Source organism: Cornus florida, unplaced genomic scaffold (assembly GCF_030987335.1).
Source record: "Cornus florida cultivar Cherokee Brave unplaced genomic scaffold, ASM3098733v1 CherokeeBrave_3.0.0_Hap2_Chr04, whole genome shotgun sequence".
Classification (NCBI taxonomy): domain Eukaryota; kingdom Viridiplantae; phylum Streptophyta; class Magnoliopsida; order Cornales; family Cornaceae; genus Cornus; species Cornus florida.
In genome coordinates this window covers 20,067,129-20,080,619 of record NW_026775574.1, presented here as the reverse complement: position 1 = coordinate 20,080,619, position 13,491 = coordinate 20,067,129, and the positions used below count along the sequence as shown (strand labels likewise).

Sequence of the window (13,491 nt, the reverse complement as noted above, 5' to 3'; positions counted from 1 at the left end):
GGCCTAATAGGCAAATTTACAAATTTACTACTGCATTTTATTAAAAATATTTTCTTGGTTTCCTAAGAGAGTGAATAAAATAAATTACACACGTACAAGAAAAACACATGAAAAGGGTAATTACGTCAAAAGATTATTCTTTCCTAAAAGTAAAATTGAAAATTCCAAACCAACCAAAATTGCTTTGAAATTCCACTCCACTAAAAAAAAAGTAATAAATTATAAAAAATAGGCTCAAATTTGGACAACCCTAAAAAAAAAAAAAAAAAAATTGTTTTGATCTTCAATTGATCCTGATCCAAACACAATGCCCTGGTATTCCATCATTGACCACAAACAGCATATAATACCCCGGCGGTGCAATATTCTTATTTGGAGGTGCAAACACCGTAACTTTATACCCAAACAACGACAGCCGTTCAATAGCCAGCACCTCCAACGCTAACAGCCGTTGATTCATTGCGAACGAATGCGTAGTAAACGACGGCGCAATCATCGCTACTGTGATCGCGCGATCAGAACGGTACATAATCAACCCAAGCGTGATAGCGAATTGCTGACCGTACGATACGACATGACCCTCCACTGTTATGTTGGAAGGGCGCAGAGTAGCGTACTGTGGGGCCATGTAATGTGGCAGGAAAGCTTCCAAGCTCAGTTCTGTTGGATACTGTGTGTCGGTGAACACGTATTTTGGGTGGGGGTTACTACCGCCCACTAAAATCCTGCCATCTGGCAATAAAGTGGCGGCTGAGTGGTACATTCTTGGAATGCTCGTGGAGTTGAGCACAGTGAATCTTTTACTTGTGTCGGTCTCGTATGGTCTGTAGAGAACCGGGTTGAGAACCGGTCCGACCGCTACCTCCCACCCGGCCGTGCCGTGCGACGCGCCGTTGAGGATCAGCACGTCACCGGTCGGTAGTAGTAACATGTCGGGCATGACCCGACTCATGGGCATTTCTTCCATCACCCACTGGGGTGCAGAATCCGTGAGCTTCAAACGCCCACAGCTCTTAGATGCCTCCACGTATACACGACGCTTTCGTGCCTTGGTGTACGAACCTCCCCGTGCACCACCACATATCATCACCTCCACCTCCAGCAACTGCGACCCATCGCCGCCGGTTAACCGGAGAGGTAGCAAAACTGACGAACCCGTTGCCGGGTAATTCCTCTTTTCGCCGGGGATCGCCGGGAACTCCCTAACGATACGATTGTTCGCGTAATCGAGCGAAATCGATCGCTGGTTGGCGAAGATATAGAGGTTGCCGTCCGGCAGGAGGTGCAAGAATGGATAAAGATTGTTTTCTTCGAACCAGTCCATGGTTTCGATCAAGAAATGGAGTGGAAAAAGCTTCATGGAGGCTTCATCATTTGGGTTCTTGGGGAAGAACTCGTAGCTGAATTGTCCTCGGCCTCCGACGATAATGACACGCCCGTCGGGGAGAATGTGGTTCGAAGAGTACCATCGCCGGACCGTTAAATTGGTCGGCAATTCAACCCAGTCGCATTCTTGGAGATCGTAGCAGGGGCTGAAGAGTCTGATTTTCCGGTCGCCGGCGAGGTAGCCACCGGTCTGGATGAGGGTGCCGTTGGGGTGGACGGCGCCGGAGGAGCACCAGACGTTGGTCTGCACGGCGAGAGGCCTGAAGGTGTTACTGGCGACGTCATAGACGATGGAGTGGGCGGTGCAGTCCACTTTCACCACCGCGTCGTTGTGGCGGCACTGGCCGTGAGGGAGGTTGAGCGGGGTGGTGCCGAAATCGGTCCGGTCGAAGATGACCACCTTGTTATTGTTTAAAAGCTGCATGTGCATGGCCGAGATGCCTATGCTCTTTTGGAGTAGGACCCACTGGCCGCCGGGAGTGTCTGACGGCGACGGTCCGGTCACGTTGAAGTCGAAAATCGTCGACATGACGTTGAATTTCGGGGCATGGTGGGTCCGGGAAAGTAACTCCCTGGAGCGGTGGGATTGTGACGAGGGAGTGAGGAGAGAGAGAATGGTGATGAGAGAGAAGAGAAAAGAAAGGTTCTTGAAAGGCATTGAAGGATTGTGTTTGGTTTTGATCATAGAACAGTCTGAGGAGGACTGTGTGGGTTAGTTTGTGGACTGGTGGGTTGGGTTTTAGTACGCATGAAACGGAGTGAGCATGTGTGATGATACATATATATATATATGTGCGTGCGTGCGGGTGTGTGTGTGTTTATAAGAAATAGAGTTTAAATATTTGAGATGAAATGTCTTTAAAACACCATGGATCAATGAGAGTATTAAGAGAAATGATCTATTTAAGCAAGTTGGTTTTAAACCTACCCACGAGCTTAATTATTTAAGTAAGTTTCATGAATTAAAATTAATAAAAATTGTTAATCCAATTATTATCCATATAAAAAAAAAAAAACAAATTAATATATGACACACAATGTAAACGTGTGTGTGAGTGCAAGTCAAAGGGATATAGCAATGTTTTTTTTGTTTTTTTTTTCGTCTCTCTCTTTAAATCATACTACGTACTACTACGTAACAAATAATTTATATACTTTTATATGTATATATATATATATATCGTACTAATACATTTAACAATACTTACAAAATAATAAACACTTGTATTATTAAATTTGATTTTTTAAAGACAAGATCAAAACATTTAAAAAAAAATTCATAAATAATTTATTTCACAAACCATCTTTTAAGATAAGTAACTATAAATGAGAATTTTATAAAATTTTAAGAGGTCAACTTTAATTTTCTTATACAAAATTATCATTAATAACTATAAATAATTACTATTAATAGAATTCTGAAAAATATTTTGGAGGGACAAATTTAATATTCTATACAAAATTACCATTAGTAACATTCATGACTATACATTATTACTACTAATAATTTTTTTTTTTTTTTTTTTTTTAATTCCCGCCGGCCCTGTCTCTGTCATACTAAAAAAAAAATATTTACACCATAAGAAAATATCACATTCACATCTGCATATGTCAACAAGTTCATCTACAGCCAATCCATCCTTCAAAACTTGTTATATATATGTATATCTTTTTTCCAACAGTAAACTTGTTATATATTGAATTAATATAGATTATATGATTATATATTTTATTTCTATTTTGAGTTGTAATCATTCTCGAATTAATCCAATTACATTTATGTGAATGAAAAATTATGTCATCATCCCACAAGAGTTAATAAATGATAGGTCTGAACTATTTAAGCAACTATTTACCTTGAAAAAAAAAAAAAAAAAAACCCGGTAACATCTCATTCACAGCTTCTATTTTAACTAGAAGATAAAATAAAAATAATTATTAATAAATGATGCTAGTTCAACAATAACAAAAAGTAATAATTTGTTTCTTTTTATCTAAGAGTCCTTCTGAGATTACTTCTCTACTTTTTACTCCAACAGAGACCCCAAACTGGCTAAGACCTCAAAATAAAATATTTTCTTAAAAAATAAATTTTTTTTCAGATAAAATATATATATATATTTTTATTTTTACTTGTTCGGTGTATCAAATAAAATATATATATATATATATATATATATATATATATTATTTTTACTTGTTCGGTGTTTGACATACAATGTATAGTACATCAAGTGGAGAGGTGTAAAATAATTTGTCCAAAATGAATAGGTAAATTATTTTTATTAACTTTTAATATATATATATTTTTTTCTTAAATATTTTACGACAACTAAATACCAAACAAATAAAAATATATATATATTTTACATAACAAATGAAATACATAGCAAATGAAAGTTGAAACATAATGGATTTACAGTTTGAAAAGGTGAAATATTGAGAAAATCAGTAGATCAGAAGCAAATAATAAAAAGAGGTGGTAGCACCCACTGACAAACTCCTCACTGCAAACCTGACGTCTGCACACTTACCCGGTGGAAAAGCTGTATAATTATTAATTATTAATTTATTACACAAGTTATAATTTGGATTTCTAAATAAATTGCAAACAGAATCAAAGCTACACTATCATTAAAACCACCAAGTAGACCTACAGCCCAAATGAATCAGTAGCATGAAATTCTATGAATTTTACACTCATTTACTAATACTAAGCAAAATAAAACTGCATTATGTTATTTCTGCATTTGATTGACAATAATCCAACTATGAGCGGAAACTTTGGAATCTTGGAAAAAATTGGAATTCCAAACGAAGTACTTCGATACAGTAAATGGCCGATCTCATGAGGGAATAAGACAAGGACGATGATGATGACAACAACACGACTTTATTTCAATATACAGAATCACATATTATGCACACACAACATGAGAATAGGACGACGACGACAAGGTACAACACGGCTTCGCTTCAATATACAAAATCACATATTATACACGCACAACATGAGAATGAGGCAAGGATGATGACGACAACAACATGACTTTGCTTCAATATACAGAATCACATATTATGCACACAAAACACGAGAATAAGGCAAGGATGATGACGATGACAACAACTCAACTTTGCTTCAATATATAGAATCACATATTATGCACACACAACATGAGAATAAGGCAAGGATGATGACGATGACGATGACGATGACTCTGACTCGACTTTGCTTCGATATACAGAATCACATATTATGCGTGCACAACTTTTTAAGGACAAAACAAGAAAAACTCTGATGCAGTAATTAGACTAGCTTAGGTCAAATTCTACTTCCTCTCTTACCACCCCCATCAAAATCTAATCCCAAGCTACACAGGAAACAAATTAGCAGATTAGGGCAAAATCAACTACTACAAGGCCATATCCAGTAATTAGAATAGCTTTACCATATGATCAATGTGTTCTACACCAATTGCTACAATCATCTCCCTTTGACTATTCGCGTAATAGATACAATTATGATTCAATCGTGCACACATTCTCAATAATCATCAACGTGGACTGTCCGGATAACCGATAGTAGATGATCCGCGTTCAGTTTCAATTACAGAATAAAACTATATATACATAAATAATGCGAGCTTAACAACCCAGCTACAACCACCTAATTTTGTGGATAACCCTTCAACCTACTGCTAGGTGAGATTGTAAATGAAATATATAACTGTCTAAAGATCAAAGATATTAAATAGAAAGCAAGTAATCAAAGCCAAGAATATAGAAACTACGACTTGGAGGCTCCAGCAGCCATTGATGAACTTCTTACTGCAACCTTAACTGCACCGATGACACTAAGCTGCCTCATCTTTGGGCTCAGCCCTTGTTTATCGTTATTCTTACAACTTTCATCTATCTGAACCCCGACAAAATATGCTATCTGCAAAACCATGCACAATAAGAGACATGGGAACAGCTATAAGAAATAGAATAGAAAGTTCATTTTCGTCAAGCAATCAAACGCTAAAAGTGAGAGACAATTAACGCAAACATAGCAGAGGATCAACAAATCAAAAGCTCATCATCAACCAGGTTGCACAATAGTTTTTGTAACTGCAGACTTAATTCTGCATGTATAACGAGAGAAAACTAGTGTGTGTTATTGCTCCAACAGGTATAAGAAATCAAAGAGAAGAAATTTGGAACGAGTGAGATTTCCAAATGAATCAAATTTGGAGGAAGGGAAAGAAAGACAAAAAAAAAAGAATATCTTCATTTTGATATAAAACATATATGCACATAAAAAAATTAAGTTTAAAATATATATATATATGTATATATAATATATATATATATATATATATCAGTATTAAACGTGATATGAGAAAAATCATGACTACGGTGCAGTACAAATAAATTCTGAATACATACAAATATATTTTGATATAAATATTAAAAAAAAAAACAAGTCTACTCTGCAGCTTCCATAACATAGCAATTCCACAGGTAGATATGCCACAGTTGTAACTGTCTCAAAAATCTATGCACTTAGGACATATACATGTTTTGGCCTCACTGAACTCCATTAGTTAATCCACTGATAAAAGCGAGGGGGGGGGAGGGGGTGGCCCGAGAACTGGCGAAATATAAAAAGTGAAATAATTGCAGAAAACAATTAAACAAAACCATTGCATGAAGTATATTGTAAGATTGTAAGATTTTGTCAACAATGGAAGTTACTCATTGACTTGGGATTTATGGTACTATGGAATTCCATAACTACTTTCCTATCTCCAATTTTTCCAGGAGTTATTCAGTTTCTCTGGGCAATTGGGACGAGAAATTAATAGGGCGGCGTGTTGGGGTTAGGCTTGCACAGAGAGAGAGAGAAAGAGAGAGATTTAACGCAAAAAAGAAAACAATTCTTCTGTGGATACAACGAGCTGGAGGAAGTTTAGCTTTTCAAAAATTACTCCCTCTTACAGTCTTACTCATGATAACTGATAGTCCGATAGTAACACACTCAACCAGGCCTAAAGAAAAGGAAGGGCAAGAGATCCTAACAGCTCTTCATTTCAGCACTTTCAGTGAAATGATAGCAAAATCCCTCTCGTCATCACTATGTAACAAGAGATGACATGCAAACAGCTTGATCATTCAGTGATTGTCAAAAAAATTAATGTATAGGAGCCATATTCACAAAGCGTCTTCTATGCTTGTAGAATGCTCACGGAAGATCGGCACAGAATTGGTTTACAGTGATTGTGAATCCTTAATAACCAACTTTATTGTTGATTCCTTCTCTTCCCTTCGACTCAACCAAACAAAACAAGAGAGCACCTTTCTTTCCCCAAGGATGCACCATCCATTCCATCCACTACTCTGTCATTTCTACCAAACAAATCGTAAATCTCTCTCCAAACGAAAGACAGAGAAAGAACTACAGAAATCCTCTCTCAGTCCATTTCTTGACCCTAAGCAAGTATGTAAGAAGCCCACAATCCTTTCTTTTTCGTCTAATTTTGCTATTTCTTTAAAATAGAAAACTATTTTGGGAAAAAGAAAAGGAGCCAGGTTATGTTTAAGACATGATAACTAGTTGAGAACAATAAAAATCTTATATGAGAACATCAGAATAAGCATTCAAGTCTTTGCACTTCTTATTTGGTTCAAAAAAAATAAAAAATCTCTTATCATTATTTAAGTTCGCGCCCTCCAGAGTAAATTCTTTGCTCTGCCATGGATTAATGTTACAAATTCAAGGCTGCTATATCATTCTATCTTTCTCTTCCTCTCATTTCTCTCTCTCTTCTTCTTTCTTTCTTCTATTATTCTCTTTGCATAAAAAACTCTCTACTCTAAAACTACTTTTTGCTTGTCAATAGGTTTTTGGGGAAAAAGATTTATCACTATTTTAAGTTCACCCCCTCCAGAGTAAATTCTTCGCTCCGCCACTGAATAAATTGACAGATTCAAGGCTTCTCTTTCTCTCTATCTTTTTATCTTCATCTCTTCCCCACTGCTCCTTTCTCTCTCTCTCTTCTTCTCTTCCTTCTTTCCCTACTCTAAGACCCTTTTTTTATCGTCTATAGGTTTTTGGTTGAAAGTCTATTACAAACATCTAAAAAGAAGCTTATGACGGGTCTCGTAAGAAGTGGTTGTCTAAAAAATGGCATGTAAAAGGTGGGAAAACCCTTAAGTCTCGGACTCCGAGGTATGAGCCTTCAGGGACTTTCTAAATTCGGTTCAAACTTCACAATATACAGAATTAGAGGTGCCTGCCTCATTGGCTGAGGAATAAGCCTCATGCAACACCTGCCTTTGTGTGTGCATCTCCCAAATGCCTTTAAACTTTGGATGGGGTTTCAGACAGGAATCTCATGAATGGTTATTTTTAGAGAGGAATCTCATAAATCGTTAGGAGTCTCATGAATGGTTTTCATAATAATGAAATTAAGACCGGCACACATTTATCAGCTTAGCAACAAGCATGGCAATGTTGAAGATCACTTTCACAATCTCCTTGCCTATTCCGGAACCAACTATGTATGCATTTTCCAAAAAAATTAAATTTAATCAAGTAACCAGAGAAGCCACTCACGTCTTCAACCATATTTGAAGCATGTAGAAACTTGAAGATATGTCTTGGTCATGGAACACCAAAAAGTTTATCACAATCACCTTGATATATTCTCAAATCCTAGCTCCCACTGATATACATTATTCATTGACAGGAGCAATATAATCACAAAAAAAATTAATAATAATAATAATACTATAAAGAGAGCATAACCTTCAAGGTCGAGACAACATGGATAAATGCAGAAAAACATTTTAAAAGAGAGAAATTGTGAAAAAAACATACAAATTGACATGCATATCCACTTTGTTACATGGACTCCTTAAACGTAGGTGAAGTACCATGTTGGATACACGATACTCAGACATGAGTATTGGATATGTGTCCTATATTTTTAGTTGAAAATGAAACAAAAAAACATATTCAATAATTCAAGTCTATAATATTATTGCTTCAAAACGAGTGAAATTCCTATATTGAACACTATCTTACATAATACATTTTTTTACCACAATAACAACAAAAACAAACAAAGCCTTTACTTGGGATCAGCAATTGACTCCATGAATCCTAGTTTTATATTTCACTCTATCTAAAGGTCATAATATCAGCCAACCACATGTTATCATAGCCTTTCTTACTAACTCTACCCATGTTAATTTTGGTCTTCCCCTTCCCCTAGCATTATCCTCGGTGTGAACCATGTTCGTCTACCTCATTGGCGCACCTAATGGTCTTCTTTGCACATGCCCAAACCATCTTAATCGATTTTCTCTCATTTTATCGTCAATTGATGCTCTACTTCAACCATCTCACGGATGTGGTCATTTCTAATTCTATCCTTTCTTGTCTTGCCATGCATCTGTCTCAACATTCGCATTTCCGCCACACTCATTTTATGCATATGTTGTTTCCTAGCTGCCCAACATTTTGTCCCATAGAGTACTTAGCAGTTCATGTATCCTTCTATTTGGGAATTTGGCACGTCCGACATGTGAATACATACCTGCATCTGACCCGTGTACCCAAGTCCATGTAACATAGCATATCAATATTCTTAAACAATGAATTACAAAACTCCAATGTAAAACCCTCCTATGGTTAGTAGTTGGACTTCTCCTTTTTGCCTCCCAGGGTTGTTTGATAACCCCCATTCTGTAATAGTTTCACAAAAATGGAATGGCACTAATTACCTTTTTTGGGCACGAGCCTTTGAAAATTTACGTGCATAAAAGCTCTACTATGAACTCAGATGCATTTCAGAAGAAGGAATGGGAACCAATATAATCAACTTTCTATGCAGTCCATTGAAAGACAAGATTGTGCTTAAGAGACTTGGTGTATCGCAGTAACAAAAGTAGGATCAGATAGAAGGCATGTGAAGGAAAATAAGTATTTCAACTTTCTATGCAGTCCATTGAAAGACAAGATTGTGCTTAAGAGACTTGGTGTATCGCAGTAACAAAAGTAGGATCAGATAGAAGGCATGTGAAGGAAAATAAGTATTTCACCAAAAATAAAGCACACTCAAATCTACTACCATCTTAGTGCTACCAGTACCAGCATCAAATACAGAACACAACTTTTACATGTCCGACATTGTTAACCCTGCTGCACCGGCTAATCAATTTTCAAGACTCAAAAGAATTGTCACAGTTTACAGAGTCTTCACAAGACATAACTCAAATATTACTAATAAATAAAAACCATGCAGCATGGTTCTACACCCAACATATGGAGTAGAAAATTCACAAAAAGAAGAACCAAACATGAATCCTATTAACAGACATTTACAACAAAAATTCCAGACAACTGACAGAAAGAAAAAACTAACTACCTTGCCAGAAGCATCCCGAACAGGTGAAATATGAAGAAAATTCCAAAATGAACTCTTGTCCTTCCTAAGAACAAAGCAGGAAAAAGAAAAATCAAAATCTTAGTAATTATTAGATTAAGAACTTAATGATCTCAGACTAAAAGAACAAACAAAGAAAAAATCATAGGTTGTCCTCCAGAACATGACAAGAAGTATAGACAAGTATCAACCTGTAGTTTAAGATACGTACTGTGCATGGTTGCTCAGTTTGTACGCTTTCCTTTATCTGCACAACAACAAATAAAATAAAATAAAGGAAGGATGAAACTAAAAAATCTCTTTTCGTTTTCCATTCCCTTCTTTTCAGGTCATTCATTGAGTAGAATATAACCCACATTGTCCACTCAATAGTGGTGAGAAGTTTCTACTAGGTCGAGATATTTACAGTCTTGCTGATAAGAGTATTAAAGAACACATCCAAAAAACAAAAAAATAATCAAGAGCTAAATTGGAGAATAGTCACCTTAAATATAGTTGAGGGATCAGTATCCACCCCGCCTAAGAATCTACAATTGCATCCCAATACTTCATGTCTAGCATAGCCTATTGAAGAAAGAATTTTCCTTAGGATGAGTAATTTGACAAGCCAGATGGTTGAGGATATCTATAAACTGGATCCATCTCCCATTCTCAAGCAAGAAAATTTTACATATGAGACAAGTCAAAAAATAACAAACAGCATTGTAAATTTGGTTCACATTTGACTACCTGTCAATCTTAAGAACGCATCACTTGCATAAACGATGGGCATGTCAGGTAAGTGCGGATCGGTTCTGCAATGCAAGTAGGCCAAAGATATGTGTGCCAAGAACACAAAGCATAAAAATCAACAACCTTAGAAAAGCAGAATTATGTCTCTGATAATATAAGAAAAACCAGGAACTTGTTAAAACTCACAATACAAAGCTTTGTTTGATTCTACCAAGAGATATATTTAATGATGAACACAGAGGACCCATCCCAGACAAGCAACATCTGTTCCCACACACTAATCTGCCTGTTACCTCACTATAGTGAGTGAGCACAGAAAATATGTTGTTAATAGCAGTCACAGCTTTTCGCTTCTCTAAATCACTTGCCTTGCACGGCTCATCAACCTCTAATTCTGTAATAAATAAATCCAGTGCATGAGAAATTTTTAGAAAAGGAATTTCCTGACCTGTAAAAGCAAGCATTGGAACAAAAGTAGACAACCCAAGCAACCTAATAAGGAGTAAAAGGAGTATCTTAGTATGACAATGGAAGTAAGCATATCTATTTATAGTAATAGTACACAATAATTTTCTCATCAATAATAATAAGAAAAGCAAACCAATGAGCAACTTAGATTACACCACTATAACCAACCACAAGAACCACAACCTATAGAAACATTCAACAAAAATTCATTTACTGAAAAAGAAATAGTGAAATAAGGAAATTCGGATAGAGACAGAGAGAGAGACCTGCAGCTAGATTACATAAATTAGTAGTAAGTACCAGTAAGCATGTTAATATGTTGAAACAACCCCACAATAATTTCATGCTAAACATGAACAACCAAGTTCTATGTAATGTAAATCACCAATTAAACAAGGTCATACTCTGTATGTAAAAACAAAGACTCAACTGCAAACTGAAAAACAAAAACAAACCTCTATCTTCTGAATCCAACACTGAATCCATAGCCAAAACGCGACCCAATTCCACCACAGAATCCGAGCACACCTCCCTCCTACAAGACCACCCAGTCCCATCCTCACCCAAACTCACCCCATTTCTCCCAAACCCACTGCTCAACCGCCTCGGTTTCTGCGAAATCGGGACCTGAACTCCAACAAAATGAATCACCCTCCCATCCTCCTTACTGAAAACAGGGCACATATGAAACAACATCCAAAATGGTGACCCATCTTTCCGATAATTCAATATATTGATTTGTACAGTCCTCTCCTCTCGAATGGCCTCCCGAATCTCCATCACCGTCCTCCGATTCGTCTTGGGTCCCTGAAATATCCTCCCATTCTTCCCAATCACTTCGTCTCTGGAATACCCTGACATTTTCAAGAACCCACGAGAGGCGAACACAATTGGGTGCCCAGAAATGCAAGGATCAGTGATCGTGAAACAGTCAGGCAATTCGTCGAGCGCTTCGCGGACCCAAAGCGAGTATCGAACATTAAAGGATTGTTCAATCATACCCAATTGTGTATCCATAGAAATTTAGAAAATTTTGTTGCTGCGGCTTCTTCAAATTCCGTGTCTTTCTGTGTGCAGATTAAACCCAATCCCATGTGGGTCGTTGAGCACTTGTCCTTCTGTTGAAGAAGTCAGCTTCAACACCATGAAACACAAAACAGAAATGTTGAATTTAGTAACAGAGAAACCAAGAAGAGTTCAAATAGGAACTTAATAAAGTACAAAACAAAGCCCATAGATTAATACAGAAGAAGATGACAAAAACGGAAGGTAGGAATGAAATTCCATAATAGAATAAAGTTTTTTTTGGTTTCTTACAAGTTACATAAAAGGAGTTTCATGCCGGGTGAGCAGTGAACTACAGTGGAAGAACATTGATCCGAAGTCGTTTTTACAGGCCAAAATATCTTATGTGAATACTGATTTCGAATGAACATCACCGATTTGCATATACCCGTCAATCGATTTTCTTGCATAATCTGAAGATGAAATCTCAATAAGTGTAGAGAGAGAGACAGAGGGAGAGAGAGAATCTAAGAAGCAAAGGCGTAGAAGCTCACAATTATGCGAATCACAAATTATACAGATTTTATTCTTATTTTTTTTTATTAAATATTACTATTATATATGCATTTTCCTTTGTTGGTACTTTTATGTGTGATACAATTGTGATTTTAGCGGTTAAAGTTCTGATTTTTTAGCGCTAAGAGTGTAGGATAGATTTTTATATGGTACGACCCATCATAATTTGACACAAAAATAGTAATATATTTCAGGTGGTCATTTTAATAAACATACCTAGTTATGTAATACAAATTAGTGAATTTGACTTATTTTATATTTGCAAAATATAAAAAAGTAGGACTTATTTTTTATATTTAATAATCAATTAAAACTTATAAATTAGATGGTTCACTTTGAAAATCATATTTAATTTGAAAGAGATGGTGCAAAAAAATAACAATTCATTATGTTCTATTTTTCAATTCTATAACAAAATATGCAATGCATACGTATATATTCATTTAAAATAAAATTTTAAAAAGCAGAGGCGATGAAGAAATACGAAGGCCAAACATAAGTGAAGTTGGGCCCACAACAACACACCCTGAAAATAGAATATACACAGAAAGAAACACACGGACCGACGCAGATCCTTATCCATCCACGTTATCATGATCTGTCTGTGTCCTCCACAGTCCCACACTCATTCTTCACTTGATGCTTGACACGTGGCAATTGATTTTTTTTTGGAAGTTAACGATTTAGACATTGCACTAAATTCAGTACAGGATTGAGTGATTAAATTTGATCTTCGGTTAGGTGAGCCGCGCGCATCGCCGCATTTCCACGTGTCGCCTTCTGACTCACCATAGTTGAGTATTGCTCCTATGTGACTACGGCTTTGGTGAATGTGCAACGTGTCTTAATTGGTGTGGACAGAGCTACTAATGGGTGAATTTTTTATTTT

General features: G+C 36.5%; 2 protein-coding genes across 3 annotated transcripts; both read right to left on the bottom strand.

The window, feature by feature from the left end:
- Window position 1: 1 nt before the first annotated feature.
- On the bottom strand, window positions 2–2,129 carry LOC132302928 (aldehyde oxidase GLOX-like). Its single transcript, XM_059799935.1, has one exon. The coding sequence runs from the start codon at window positions 2,069–2,071 to the stop codon at window positions 284–286; it is 1,788 nt and encodes a 595-aa protein (XP_059655918.1). The 5' UTR covers window positions 2,072–2,129; the 3' UTR covers window positions 2–283.
- A 2,683-nt stretch (window positions 2,130–4,812) lies between these two features.
- LOC132302929 (protein TWIN LOV 1) lies at window positions 4,813–12,588 on the bottom strand. Of its 2 annotated transcripts, none has more exons than XM_059799937.1 (8): window positions 12,339–12,588; window positions 11,477–12,155; window positions 10,740–10,947; window positions 10,551–10,615; window positions 10,306–10,385; window positions 10,033–10,068; window positions 9,804–9,867; window positions 4,813–5,326 (listed from the first exon to the last, which is right to left on the bottom strand). In XM_059799937.1, exons 2-8 carry the CDS (start codon window positions 12,036–12,038, stop codon window positions 5,295–5,297), a joined length of 1,047 nt encoding a protein of 348 aa, XP_059655920.1. In that variant the 5' UTR covers window positions 12,039–12,155; window positions 12,339–12,588; the 3' UTR covers window positions 4,813–5,294. The 2 variants fall into 2 exon arrangements, with proteins under 2 accessions (XP_059655920.1, XP_059655919.1); XM_059799936.1 differs by having other exon boundaries at window positions 10,013–10,068; window positions 12,339–12,585.
- Window positions 12,589–13,491: the final 903 nt, after the last annotated feature.